Source organism: Equus quagga, chromosome 1 (genome assembly GCF_021613505.1).
Source record: "Equus quagga isolate Etosha38 chromosome 1, UCLA_HA_Equagga_1.0, whole genome shotgun sequence".
Classification (NCBI taxonomy): Eukaryota; Metazoa; Chordata; class Mammalia; order Perissodactyla; family Equidae; genus Equus; species Equus quagga.
Window position 1 is genome coordinate 170,322,311 of NC_060267.1, and position 15,772 is coordinate 170,338,082.

General features: G+C 34.1%; 1 protein-coding gene across 2 annotated transcripts in view; it reads right to left on the reverse strand.

The window, feature by feature from the left end:
- Window positions 1-15,772, reverse strand: part of STAG1 (stromal antigen 1) — a 366,619-nt gene that overhangs the window by 94,196 nt on the left and 256,651 nt on the right. For both annotated transcript variants that reach the window (XM_046647396.1, XM_046647405.1), the window contains 2 exons: window positions 11,512-11,619; window positions 7,882-7,996 (listed from right to left, as the gene is read on the reverse strand). In XM_046647396.1, the coding sequence (XP_046503352.1) occupies window positions 7,882-7,996; window positions 11,512-11,619 (223 nt within the window). The remainder of the gene's footprint in view (window positions 1-7,881; window positions 7,997-11,511; window positions 11,620-15,772) is intronic.

Here is a 15,772-nt window from a genome sequence, read left to right on the forward strand (position 1 = left end):
TAGAGAAGGTGTGGGCCTTGTTCTTGTTTCTGCTACTTACAATTAACTTCGCCACTCTCGTATAAAAGTTCTTCCACCTTTTCGGTTCATGACATCCAGCTAAACCACCTTCTAGATGGGTGTTTTTCAAACTACAGATTGCAACCCATTCACTGGTTGTTAAACCAATTTAATGCACTGAGACCAAAGTTTCAAAAAATGAAACATAGAAGAAAAGAGTGTATAGCACATAGAAAATTAAGTACTATTTCATATAACTCATATTTCAGTTATATATGCTTGTACTTGTGAGAGAAAATGGTTTTCTCATCACGAGTAGTGGCTCAAAAATGTATAAAAGTTACCTTTCCAGACCTACTGGTTGTCTGCCAATATCTTGGCACATCTGGCATGTGAGCTGGTTTTCTTCCTCACTCTGAATTCTATCATTATTCTTAACTTCAATGTGTTTTTTGATGACTTATTTAAAGCTGTGTCTCATTTGACTTCCTTAATTCTATACTTCATTTCCACTGCATTTCAAATCTCACATTCTGGCTCCTGAAATGCTTCAGGAAAACCACACACAGAGACACACACAAAAACAGTCTCCCAATGATTTTTGTCAAAGCAAGAGTGGAAAATATTGATTAGCATCTCTGCTTGGAAAAAACATGGGCAAAGACTTGCAGCAAGTCATCTTTAAACTTTCCAAATTTACATGTCCTAGGAAACTATTACTAGACCATTAGTAACATCATTCCAACAGTGAATGACAGTGATGGTTGCACAGCTATGTGAACGTACTTAATGTCAATGAACTGTACAGTTAAAAAATAGTTAAAATGGTAAATTTCATTACGTATATATTTTACCATAATAAAAAAAAAACCTATGTTGAACAAACTTGCTTTTATGCCTATCTATGTGTCCATGTTTAAGCGTGTTTATAGAACAGGTATAAGAGGTTCACGATTATATTTTTGGTGGATTATATCTCCTATACATATAAAATATCCTTTCTCTGTCCCTCTTAATGCTTTTGGTACTCAATTCTGGTTTATCTTATATGATATCGTCCCTTTAGCTTTTTGTAAGCATTTAATTATATCCAGCCTTTATCCAGTTTAATTCTTGTTTTTATTTGTAAACTTCTCATGTTATTTTGATTAAAGTGTGTTTGTAAATAACATTTTCATTTCTTTAATTCAACCGTAAATGACAATGTGTGCGTTTTAATAAAGCATGTTAACCCATTTACATTTATTGGGATTACTGATATTGGAAATATTCTTTGCACCTGATTCCCTGAGCTCTACTGATGACATTTTCTTGTTTTATCTGTGCTTCCATTAGAGTTTTATTTTCTAACTTGTATTTTTCCATCACCAAGATCTTCACATTTATTTACTTCATTCAATGAACATTATAACCTCTAAATTTTGAAAATAATTTTTTGATATTCGCCTTTAAGCTTCACGGCCATATTATTTAGGCTTAGAACAAGTTTTTACAGATATTTTTGCTCACCAATGTTTACTATATTCCTTATTTTCCTTTTATATTATATCCATTTTTCATTTTGCTAGAAAACATCCTCAGGTAGTACTCTGAACATAGGGTGCATGGGTAGTAAACATTCTAACTGCACGTCTTTTGATTAGTTCCTTGCCTCCATTCTCTCTGTTTCATTACAGAGCTCCTACTAGATGATATAATAAAAATTCTGATTCTGTACTCCTTGTCTCTTAATTTCTCTCTCATACTTTTCATTTCTTTCTTCTTTTGTACTATTTTCTGAAAATATCCCTTGGTTCAAACTACAGGCAATCTTTTGGTTGTGTCCATTCAGGCCATTTAATGATGTGCTTCACCCATAAATTTTGAAAATCATGTTTTTAACTTCTAAGAATCCTCCTTCCTCTCTCAGAGTAGCTTCTTCCTATATCTGGGGGTATTAATCAAAAAATTTCATCAATATGTTGGGTTCTGTGCTTCTTTTTCATGGTATTGATATTGATATTCAGTGATTCTTGGTTGCCAGTTCATATATCTTAATGAGTCTAGATTCAAGAATATCGATAGCTAGAATCCCTTTCTTGAGTCTGACTGCAAGGTCCTGGCTTCCTTGGCTGTTCAGTAAGTGGAAAAAGGAAATCTATAATCAGGTAAGCTGTTCCTTTAATGTGTAGGCATGCACTTTGTCTTTTGAATGCAAAAGTTTCCTTTCCTCTTAGTGACCATAAATTATCTGGAGCATTCATTCACCACTTTGCCTCTCAGACCAATGTCCACAACCCAAATGCCTGAACTAACATTTCTAACATGAGGAATAAACTCAGCTAAACAGCAGCCCCTTAAGTACTATCTATAGCTCACTTTTTTCATCAGCCTCTGCTGATCTTTGATATATTTCAGATTTCTACCATAAAACCTTATTTCCCCCCTATTTTTGCCTCATATGGAGCTATGGGTTACTTAACTATAATGGAATTCATAGTCAATTACTTTATGGCTTCCACAAATTCCTCACTGTTCTGGTGAACTGGCAATATCTCTTTCATCTTAATTTACTTAGCATGAGGTTTTCAGTTGGATGAATTGCTGGCACACTTTGAGGCTTAAGGTAATATACAGTTGGCCCTCTGTATCTGCGTGTTCTGCATCTACGGACTCAACCAACCATGGATCAAAAGGCCTACAATGGTTGTGTCTGTACTGATCATGTACAGACTTCTTTTTCCTTGTCTTACTCCCTAAACAATACAATATAACATCTATATACATAGCATTTATGTTACATTAGGTATTACAAGTACAAGTAATCTGGAGATGACAAAGTATATGGGAGGATGTGCATAAGTGATATGCGAATACTATGCCATTTCATATGAGGGACTTGAGCATCGGTGGATTTTGGTATCCGCAGGGGGTCCTGGAACCAATCCCCCACGGATACTGAGGGATGACTGTACTTCTATTCCATGCCTTGAACCAAGGCATACTGAATTTTAGCACAGGCATGTTGTCATTGTTTCAGAAATATTCTGTGTGGTAGCCAATATTCTCAATGTAGATGCTAACCTTTGACCATTCCCTTGTCTTTCTGACTATAAGGTAGTGGCTTGGTAGTCTCCATTCTGTTAACACCAATAATCTGTTGTTTCAAACTCAATGTGTATAGCAGAAGGACATGAAAATGTGTTGGCTCATTTTCTGATTAAAAGTTTCAAATCACCAAGATTAGCAACAATAATCAATTTAACATGGTCAGTCAGGAACTGGCTTGACATAATGTCGATGATACAGTCTTTCTGTCTTGGGGCATTTGTTATGGCCTCATAACTTGTTAGGCTCAAATCTCTACAAGAATACCAGGTAAATCCATGTTTGAGAAAAAAAAATTCTAACGTGGCCAGTAAGGGTAAAAGGTTAAAACCTTCTCAGACACTTTATACCAAGGGACCTTCTACTGGTAGTGAAAGATGAAACTATAAGAAAGAAGGTCTTGAGGCATCCTCAATAGCTATAAAAATACTCTGGGTTTAAAAAGGATCTGGAACCCTAAAAGTAAAACAAAAATGAATTTTCTAAAAACAGAAGTACCATAATTTTATACAAACAGCCTGAAAATCAGGTATCTACAAGCATTCTTTGTACTCTTCAGGAATTAGATGAACAAAAAAGGTAACTCATTAATTGATAAAAAGCTGCTATATAGCAAAACGGATAATTAAAACTATACTAAAATTTGTTTATAAATTATATATAACAAATATAAATTAAACTTATACACAAAATTATATTTGTATCCAGGTGGATTTTACCCTGCTTTATTCAATACAATTTATTTATAGGATTTCCTCTAAGCTTGTATGTAAGACAAACTAATCTCATTTTCCTGGTTTTGTTTAATTATAATTTTCTGGGTGCATTCTCATTCATTTTTAATTGGCTTCAAGGTTGCTCATAATATTTTACCTGAAGTTTTCTCTGCCTGCTAACTTCTCTGTCAAAAAGTTAAATACACTAAAGGAGTTCACTGCGTAATGGAACCGCACATTGATTCTTTTTATGAAAAGTTATTTACAATGCAAATACAGTCATGTGCTGCTTAACAACAGGGATACATACATTCTGAGACCTGCATTATTAGACGTTTTGTCATTGTGCAAACATCATAAGAGTGCACTTACACAAACCTAGATGGTATACCCTACACTGCACACCTAGGCTATATCGTACTCATCTTATGGGACCATTTATGTATGTATGTGTGTGTGTGTGTGTGTGTGTGTGTATACTGTCATGTATGTGGTCTGTTGTTGACTGAAACACCATTATGTGGTGCATGATTGCTATCAACCCAAGTTAGTCTAAAATTTCTAAATACTTGTATATTGGGTTTTATTCTCTGCTGAAATAGAGCCAGTCATTGGCGAATCTTGAAGAACATATAAAAACAAACAAAGTTATCATTCATGCACAATGAATGAGATTCCTGAGATTTCCTGGATATATCAATAATATGTGTGTTAATTTTCTGTCCTAAATGACTGACTGTCATATCTAGCCTCATCATTCCATATGCCTGGAAGGAGGGTGGCCATACCTCTAGATTGTCCAGAAATGTTCTGGGTTATGCTTATTGCTTTGGAGGAACTATTAAGAGCATTCTTGTCACTTTGAAAAGCATCACAGTTTGTACAGTAAATTCTATGGTCACACTACCTTTACGGAAATCTGGACTCACTGCATTCAAGTACCATTAATCCTACCATTTGGGATGCATCTAAAATATACTAGGTATTTTGTCACCTGAAATCAATGACTGCTATAAAGGTTGTGATGGCTTAAAAATGTCACTTTCTGGTACAAAAAGAAAAGAAAATTAACAATTAGTTTAGGCAGATCTCTTAATTTAATCTCCATTATTTCACCTGTAATTCATATATAAAAGAGGGGGACTACTCCATGGACTGTAAACCTCTTTCAAGTCAACACTTTAGAATTCTATTACTAAAATGTTAACTATTTAACATCCTAGTACAACAAAGAAAGTATGATAATCAGTTCCGTTGATCCTAGTTAATTGGTGGGTAATTCATCTATAAGATGGACTCACTCTACTTTATGATTTCTAAAGTCTCTTTCAATTCAACTTTTTATGAGTCTATTACTAAAATATTACTAATTAATGTGTTACAGTAAAACAAGGAGGAATTCAGAACAAGACACAATTAGAATTCCACCATAATATAAGAATATGGCTTTAATAAGCATTCAGCTCTGGGTGTACATTAATGTAACAGGATGAGAAGAGAGATTTTAGCAAAGAATGTTTCTTGTGAAACACAAGAGACCATAAAGGCCAATATTATGATCATGAATCAACGAGAAATCTTTAAACATGATTTGCAGTTGCTTTTGCAGCTGACAAGAATGCTACAGAGAACCAGGAAATATATTTTAATGGTCTTGTAACACTTTAGTAAACAGCAGCAAACAAAGGAATACAGTACAGTAGTCCCCCCTTATCCTCAGGGGATGCACTCTAAGACCCCAGTGGATGCTTGAAACTGCGGATACTACTGAATCCTATGTATACTGCTTTTTCCTATACATATATACCTCTAATAAAGTTTAATTTATAAATTAGGCATAGTAAGAGATTAACAACAATAACTAATAATAAAATAGAACAACTATAACACTATACTATAATAAAAGTTACTGTAGATCTTAGCAACCTCAGCATATGATTTTTTTCTTTCCTTATTAAGTGGTGAATTTTTCCCTTTTCACTTAAAAGAAGCACTTTACAGCTTCTCTTCAGCTTATCTGAATTGCAAGCATCTCTACTCTTGTGCTTTGGGGCCATTATTAAGTAAAATAAGAGTTACTTGACACAAGAACTGCAATATAGAGACAGTTGATCTGATAACCCAGATGGCTACTAAGTGACTAAGGGGCAAGCAGGGTATACAGCATGGATACACAGGACAAAGGGATGATTCAACTCCTGGGTGGGATGGCACAAGATTTCATAAAGCTAATCAGAATACTGCAAAATTAAAAACCTATGAATTGTTTATTTCTGAAATTTTCCATTTAGTATTACTGGACTGTGGTTGACTGCAGGTAACTGTAACTGAGAAAAGTGAAACCATGGATGGGGGGCACTACTGTAATACCATGTGAAAACAGCCCAGCAACACAAATGTGTATTACTTCAAATTACTGCTTTAAATAAAAGATGAAATTGGGTAAAATTAAGTACTTGTGCCTTTTACTCTATCAAAAAAGAACAGTCAGTCCTTGGGTTTTCAGCGATCGAAAATGTTTTCCTTCACTTAATGATCAAGTTCAACCAGCCTAGACCATCATATTCCCTAAACTTTTCAGCAGTTCAGAATACTTGCGTCTCTCATCCCTATCAACTTCTGAATTGTTGTTGCTATTAAAGTCAAATTTTCATATAGTACTTGATTGTTGCATAATACTTTTTAATCCCATTCCTTTAAAACCTAAAGGAGCTAAGAGTATAATTTGAAGTGGTCTATTCCAAGAGTGATATTTATTTGAGTATTTAGTGTTTTATCTTAAACGTTCACAAGCATTTTATATTTTACTCCATAATATATCCACACTTTCTTTGTTAAGAAAATAATGATTTAAAACCTCACTAGGCAAAGTGTGGTCCCTGGACCAGAAGCATAAACATCACTAAAGAGCTTGTGAAAAATGCAGCATCTCAGGCCCCACCTCAGAGCTACTGAATCAGAACTGGCATTTTAAACAAGATCCCCATTTAATTTGTATACATATTTAAAATACTGTTCTTAAAGACATCCTTTACTCAAATGCAACTCTCCAGCTTGTTTTGTTTCTGACTTTATTCCTTCTCTATTCATTGCCAATTCACTTAAAAAATATGGGCAACTCCTTCACCACTTTTCTGTTCCACTTTGCCCTAACCCCACTCATTCCACTGACTCAGTTCTTACTTCTTTCTGATTTTAATTTTCATACAGACTGCATGTTTGTCTCTTTAGGTCTCATTCCTACAGTTTCTCCAGCACTTTCAACTTTGAGTAGTTACAGACTCTTTTAAGTTTCTTTTCTTCCCAGAACTTCAACACAAACAAAAAATATTTTTTCCCAAGTAAAACTGACAGTCTTAAATCTCTAGATTTTCTCCACTTTCTTTGCAACTCTGTTCCCACTCATTTCTAAGCCAAGCAGCTTTTCCATGCAGGGGCTCTTCAGGATTAGTTTACCATTCCTCCAATGTCATACCAGTAGTAGGAAATACAGTTCTAATATCAAAGAGCATTTTAGTGGGCAAACCAAAGTTCACTTGCGTAAACAGATTCTGAGAGAGAATATATTATAAATGTTAATTACAAAATTGTTTAAGTGATAACTGACATGGAAATGTCACATGGAATTACTGCTATGAAGTTTGTACAACTATTAATTAAAGCATTTAAATTTATATATATTTTTTCCTCCTTACATAATTTTCAAACAAGAGAGAACTAATTGTTTTAACAGCTTGACAACTTTTCACAAACTGTTTAAATAATATAATTTAAAAGCTATGGGCAAAATTCAAGAAAAATAAAAAGCAACAACAAAAAAAGTATGCAGTATTGCAATACTGTAACATTTTTTAAATTGCTAGTCTATATTCAGTGTTGATCCACATCTGCATATATACTCCCACGAAAGGCATACTGATTCCATAAGCAGGCAATCCATGAAGGCAGTTTTGTAAGGAACTGGCTTGTTTTCATTTGATTGAAAAATATCACCTAATTACAATGAATTAAATGACGATTTTATTTAACGTATAATCTAATACAAAAAACAAAATAAAGAGTTATGTTAAAAATTTACCTCACTTTCAAGAAAGAAAAGAACCAGCATCCTAATGAGGTTCCCATTTGGACTGTTCCTTCCCCTCCTCTTTGCTAATGCTTCTTCTGCTTGTGGGTCATGTCTGCTAAACAGCCTGGAGACAAGTAACAAAACAAGAGCATTACAAACTTACATGGATATGAATTGTAGTCTTTTCCTTCACTACACAAATTATTTCAGTGTTTAAAAAAAAAAAAAGAAACAATATCAGAGAGCAGCTTACTGAGTTTTTTCAATAGAAGTATGTAACAGATGTTTTTATAGGTCAAAAAAATAGTTATATCTGAACAGTTTCATATAGTTCAACCATATATAAAGTGGAAAAGAAAACTTCTTTAATTGATGACTAATCAATGTTCAAATATTTATGAAAAATATACTTTTTATCCTATGTGATAGATACTAGAGCATATAATTTTAGAGTTCTATTTTCTTTTCTTTTTTTTTTTTTGAGGAAGATTAGCCCTCAGTTAACTCCTGCCAATCCTCCTCTTTTAGCTGAGGAAGTCCGGCCCTGAGCTAACATCCATGCCCATCTTCCTCTACTTTATATGTGGGACGCCTACTACAGCATGGCATGCCAAGCGGTGCCATATCTGCACCCAGGATCCAAACTGGTGAATCCCGGGCCACTGAAGCGGAACATGTGAACTTAACCGCTGCGCCACCGGGCCGGACCCCGAGTTCTATTTTCTTTAATATTGACTTTATAGTCACATAATTATAGCATTGAACCAAATGTTTCATCAAAAATTATAGAAATATGTACTTTTAATCAATACTTGCAACTTTTCTGCATATTAGCCTATTACCTAGAAATAGTACTTACTAATCCAGGAACATTGAGTAAAATTACATAAAGTTTACAAGAATACCACTTAGTGACAAAATTTCTAAAATATGGCAAAGAAACGACTTGAAAGTTTTACTTTGCCAAGAAGATTTATTCTAACAAAATTTAAGGACTGCTAAAGGTGTCTGATTCCCAAGTATTGCTCCAGGTAAAAGGGATGTAACAGTAAACAAAGACGAAAATCTCTATTCTCACTGAGCCCTCACTCTAGTAGATGAAGATAAAAACAGTACATAAATATTACTCTCTCAGGAGTTATAAGGAAAAACAAGCAACTAGGGATGGGGATATAGAGTGTGCTAGTTTAGAAACAGAAGCCACAGTAGGATTCTCTGATAAGAGGCCAAATAACAATAAAATAGGAATAATTTCATGCGACATAAAAATAAACCAAACTCAAGCAGAAAATGAGTACAGACAAGTTAAATTTTTTTTGGGGGGGTGAGGGAAAGTATATGGCATAGGGAGAAGACTAGAGTATTATCTTAAAGTTACATCTGCATAGCTATCAGATTGGTTTAAGAGAAAGCTGTGTTTATTCGGGTGGCTTTTGGAGGGGGGAACAAATGGAAAATATGCGGCTACTTTATAACTGAAATGTACACATTTGGATAATTGCATTCACTATATATAATATAAATATAAGGTACTAAGGAATTAGCTTAATTTTTCTAACATTAAAATATTCATTTCAGACATGTTTTACTACTTTTTGGATGCTTGGTTAAGCTTGTGTATAGCTCATAAACTAGACTACAAAACAGACTATGTACGTATGCACACACATGCATTTTTTTTTAAAACTTAATCATGGAATTCTTGGGGCTACTCTACAGCTTGTTAAGATTTTAAAAGATCACAATATTAAGTGGTGGGGAATGCTCAAAGATACCACTAAGAATCAAAAGTTCTGAAACTGTGAATATCTCCAGGGCAGGGGCATAAAACAAATTCACTGAGTGAAGCTTTCATTTGTATAGGAATTGGTTTCATTTTCACAAAGAAATAAGAAATAATGGAGGCTTATACTTGTGGATTTTTATGTAAAATATTACAATTTAAAAATTTTGGGGGGATAGCCCAGTGGCATATTGATCAAGTTCATGCACTCCACTTTGGTGGCCTGGGGTGTGCGGGTTCGGATCCTGGGCGTAGACCTACACACTGCTCATCAAGCCATGCTGTGGTGGCATCCCAAATACAAAACAGAGAAGATGTGCACAGACGTTAGCTCAGTGACAATCTTCCTCAAGCAAAAAGAGGAAGATTGGCAACAGACGTTAGCTCAGGGTCAATCTTCCTCAAAAAAAAAAAAAAAAAAAAAAAAAAAAGAGAGAGAGAAAAATAGGTAAGCATTTAAAACATACAAAAAAAAAAAAAAAAAAAAAAAAAAAAAGAGAGAGAGAGAGAAGAATTGGCAAGTATTTCAAACTTAGAAAAATACAATATGGATAAAATCAAATATATTCAAGGACTCTTTCTGACTCAAATGCTACCAGTTTATGGCCTCTATTCTGTAGAGAACCAACCTTTTTTAGTCTATTTTTTCTTTGAAACTATGGAAGCAATCAATTCTTTCTAAAAACACAATGCTTTTTGAAAAGTTAAGTAGAGAACAGAGACTAATTAGAATATAATAGTCCTGGAAAAGTAAGGGAAGTTAAGACTAGAGTACACTCTTGATATTTATGACACCTCAAGATAAACATGGAAATAACACTATTCTATTAGCCATAGATGCCCGAGTCACTGGCAAATTCCATGTATTATTTTAAAAGTCACGCTTGAAAATCTTGGCTTTCTGCCTCACTTTCATTATCAGCATGCACTAGTAGCCAGCTTCCTTCTTAAAGATTTTTACATAGAAACAACTTTTCCCACTTTGAGAGGTACCACTGAGTAGAGAACAGTTTGTTGATGCAGATGTTGGATGAAGGGCCAGGCCTTCTCATTATTAAAGCTAATCATCCATGCACAACAGTTGCCCAGTGCATGATTTATATCTGTGCATAGCATAATCACAAATTACTACATGTACTGGACTTCTGGGTTCACTCACCAATGATCAAAGTCACTAAATTAAATCTATGAACAAAAAACTGAAAACAAAGCAAAAGGTATCACACACAAGAATATGTTTACATTTTAAGAATTAAACCTACTAATCCAATTAATTAAATAAATTAATTAAAGAATTAATCTACTAATAAATTATAGGACATATACAGTAGACCATGATCAAAAATATATTTCATAAGTATGTTTAATTACATTCATAAACTCTCAATAGCTCTATGCTTTGTCTGAAAAAACAGATGAAGTTTTGCTTTATTTAAACTACAACTGTATACATAATTTTCAGAATCACTATGGATTACCAACTAAAATAATCTTCATCTCAACAGAAAGAATGAAAAAGAACATGAAAAGTTGGAAGGCATTTTGAAGGTGATTTTAGATTACAAATTTATCTTGAGAAACTTATATAAACTTCATGCACTCTCCCAATCTCCACTCACACTCCTAGCTGAGAACCATCCTTTTAGATTTCAGGGAAAAGGATATGTCACAGGGGACATCATTCTCAGGGCTGTGATTCATGACGTGCACATAGGCTGTGAGGATATTACAGCCCACAGAATTTGAAATGGCCACTTCTAGCACTGCTTTCAGTCACTATTACTCTCTTCTACTAACGCTTAAACAACAAAACAAAACACAGAAGTGGAACCTAGTTTTAAAGATAATTCACTCACTTTTTGTGAAGGAATTCTCCAGCTGCCACAGCAACAGGGCGATGTGCTGAGTACACCAAGTGGTAAACATTTTCACAGTCTTCATTGGAAAGAGCTTCTTCACTTCCACTGAAAAATTCAGAAAGTAACATCTGAGCCAAAACAAGTACTTTCAGTTCTACCTTTATTTATATTTTGTAAAGTTCATTACAAAAGCTCAAGGCATATTGACTTTATTTTCATCTCCTTTTAATCTTACTTTGAAAGTAATATTTCTCTTTAATTATGAGACATCTAACCCTTATAAAAAACTCTGCAAATACAAATAAAACAAGAAAATAAAATGTCCACAATCTTTCCCACATACACCCATAGACAATGACTATTAATACCTTGAGATAATAGCTCAAATTATTTCAAGTTCTTTAAATGTGCGTAAGATTGTGGTTGATAGGCACTGGGAATATATTAGTCCCTGTTTCAGACAGTTAAATTATTATTATGCTATGTAACTTCTTTCTAGAATTGTCTATTTTAAGTTATATTTTATCACTACATTTACAATACTATTTAGCGTTCTTTCTATATAAAATGGATTCAGTAGTCACAACTATTCCTTTACTAAATACAATTTTTCCACCTTTCCATTCATGCATTAAAGTTTGAGCCTTTTCTTAGTTTGTTGGAATGTGTCTTTAAGCAGTTTTTTTTCCCAAAAAAGGGAAGTCTATTTCCTGACTATTAACGTGCTTAAAAATGTCTGATATGATTATAGATTAATGATGACTAAATGAAGTATAGAATTCTTGTGCTGTAAAGGTTCTTGACAAGATGTAGGGGTATATACTCAATCCCTAGAATTTCAATCCTGGAGATGCCTCAGAAGCTAGGAGGAGGTTGAGGGACCTGTCAAATAAACATAAAATTAGAGTGACGTTTGCAGCTGCAGAAGGCGGTTGCGTCACAGTATAAGGGAGAAACACAGTGAATGAAAAAGAGCTGGATATCAAAGATGGAAGATAGGCTAGAAGCATTTTTTTAAACTATTACTTCTTTTCCCTCTCAACAATGTCTGTTCTAATTCTGTGAAGCAAAAACAGTAGCCAGCGGTAGTGTGAGTGGTTAACAACAGCGTTGTGCTGGAACCAATAGGCACCAGGAAATTAACAATAGGTATAGGCAAATTGGCTAGCTCATGAACTAACTCTCCCTCTATATCCCTTCCATATACTGAGGGTTATGAGATTACAAATGAAGGAGACAGTTTTTAAGACTGCCAGGGAAAAGTTACAAATTATAATAAACAGAGGCTTTCTGTCCTGAAGAACAAATGTCTCTGCTCATGCTCAACTTATACCCCAAAATTATGAGGAGGGGCACAAGGCTAACGCCTAAGTTTTAACCCCTTTACCCAATTATATATCATTAGCTCAATTAGCTGACAACCTCAATAGAAAGTTAAACTTATAGGAAAAAAAATTTAACAAGACATCTCATAAGTAAAAGGTAAATAATCTACACCAAAAGGAGAACTACCAGATGGATAGAAAAAGGATTTAAAGGAAGTGTAACAGGATGTTAAATATGACTTTATCTGTTGTTTCAGGAAGCTTTGGTAGAGATCCCACAAGCCAAGAAAAGTAAGGCCAGATCATTTCATGCAAATGCTATAAGAAACTGGAAAGCTAGTTTTGTGATCCTTAGCTCATTACTCACCAAAATAGTAAGTAAACAGAAATTAGGAGACTGAGCAATACAATGGGTAGAAAGGGTTTCTTTCAAAAGAAAGATTCAGAGGGTCAGCCCCAATTACCTATTGGTTAAGTTCAGTACAGTCCACTTCAGCAGCCTGGGTTCAGTTCCCAGGTGCAGGCCTATACCACTCATCTGTGAGTGGTCATGCTGTGGCTGCAGACCACACACAAAATAGGGGAAGACTGGCAAGAGATGTTAGCTCAGGGCAAACCTTCTTCAGCAAAAAAGAAAAAAAAAAAAGAAAAGAAATACGTCAGAGTACTGTGGTACTCTGAAACCATCTCCCCAAGCCAAACTGGAGCACAAAGTTTCAGAGAATCACTATGAAAACTTTATAAACATTCCTTACAATTATGAAGAGGTTTAGGAAATGGTTCTTGGTGCAGGGCTTAAAAAAGTCTTAATGTGAAAAGCTGACTAGAGCAACCTATGGTAGTAGATTGAGAGAGGGCTATAAGGGGAGTAAGCCATGCTTTCTTCGTTCATAAATGGTCTGTTTCCTATAGGCCAAATATGGGATATTTAAAGGGAGCTAGCCTGAATAGTGGACTTTGCCCATCAAGACTACCCATAGGGCAAACAACTCCAACAGAGGAAACCTGAAAGCTAGGGGCTGCGTCATAAAGTAAATAGCCAGAGGAGGCACTGTCCACTCTGGGAGGTGTAGTCACAAATACCTAGAGTGGGATGAGCTCTCTGAGAAATCCAGAGAGGATGAATGTATCTAATGAATTAGGATATCTGACACAGCTGGAGGGCCATAACTGTACCACTTAAATAAGACATGATCTGCTCTTATTTCCTCCAATCAAAATGCAGAAAAGAACCTTAAGAACAGAGTTTTGAAACCAGCCAAACCACCTTCTAAATTCATGACGAAAATAGGATTTTTGCCAAACAAGGTCTCAGATAGTTTGAAAACTCTCCTAGCAGGAAAAGATAATCTATGGATTCTATGAGAGTCTATGAGATAATTAGTCTTCCCTGGAAATAAGGGAAATATCAAAGGAAAGTTTACTCCTATCTAAATGAGCAAGCACTGAAACTAAATAAAAAAAGGAACCAAGAAAAAAAAGTATATACTTAACAACACAGATCTTAAACTCTAGATGATTCCAATGAAACAGGTGGGTGGGGAGAATGTCAGGGTACTTTTTTGTTCAAGGGAAACATATTAATAAGCTTGTGAAATTTACAAGAAAAATGTAACTAGGGGCCTAATATTTTAAAATAGATTTGAAAAGGAAAAATCTCTTCATAAACAACAAGAAAGAATGGTATGTAAGGATAAAATGAACACTATCAGAAGTGTTCATGAAGACATCAGGAATACATCTATCAATCTATATACTCTGAAGTATACCAAGCAACAACTTATAAGGAAAGATACACCAACAACAGTATTTGGAGACTTTAACACATCCCTCTTAAGTAGATAAAAAATAAGCAATGGTATAGATATTTTGAATGACACAGTAAATAAACTCAAAACAATGAATCTAAACACATAACTATATACACAACATAGTTACATTTGTTTTTACATATACTTAGAAAATTTAGAAAATTGACCCAACCACTCAGAACACCTTCTCAAATAATACAATAAAATAGAAAGGATGGTTTAAAAGAACCTGATATAATTGGGGAGAACAAAAACATACCATTGAACAACCTATAATTAAACTGAAAATCATTAACATAATAAAAATATTTATCACTGTTTATGAAAATACTATCTGTCCAAATTTTCAGGAGACCAATAAAATAAGTAGTACTTAAAGGTATTTTTATTACTTTAAATATGACTATTAAAAAGCATCAAAAAAAGGAACCAAAACAAGCTCGTTCTCTGAAAATAATAAGGACAAACTTCTAGCATGACTGATCAAGAAAAACAATTTTTTTTTACAAATAAAATAGAAGATGAAAAATAGGAATTAACAAAAGAAACAGCTGAGATGTTGAAGTAATAAAAATATGCACTATAAAATAATAAATTCGAAAACTGTGATGAAATTGCTATACTAAAAAAATTTACAAAAAGCCGAAATTAGCACAATAAGAAACAAAAGCTAATTTAGATAGATAACCACGAAGGAAGCAGAAATAGTAAAGACCTTTTCCTCAAGAGAAATTCAAAATTGATACGGTTTTAACAAGAGAATTCTCCCAAGATTTCAAGGAAGAACTAATCTCTGTCACAGAATATTTGTCTCAGTAAAGAAAAAAGGTGAGAAACTATAGAAGGTATTTCATAAAGAGACTATAACTTTGATTTCAACGTTGGATAATAGACAAGAAAAAAATGTCAAATTTATACATGAACACACATGTGAAAATCCTAAATAAGATAGTAAAAATAACATTGCATTTAAGTAAAATAAAGTAAAACCAAATATATCATGTTCAAATAGGATTTATTCTAGAAATGCAAGGGTGGTTTGACATTAGACAAATCTATCAATTTGATTCAGGCTCATCAATGTACGAAAAGAAAATCCCAGAAAACTCAGAACAAAGGAAC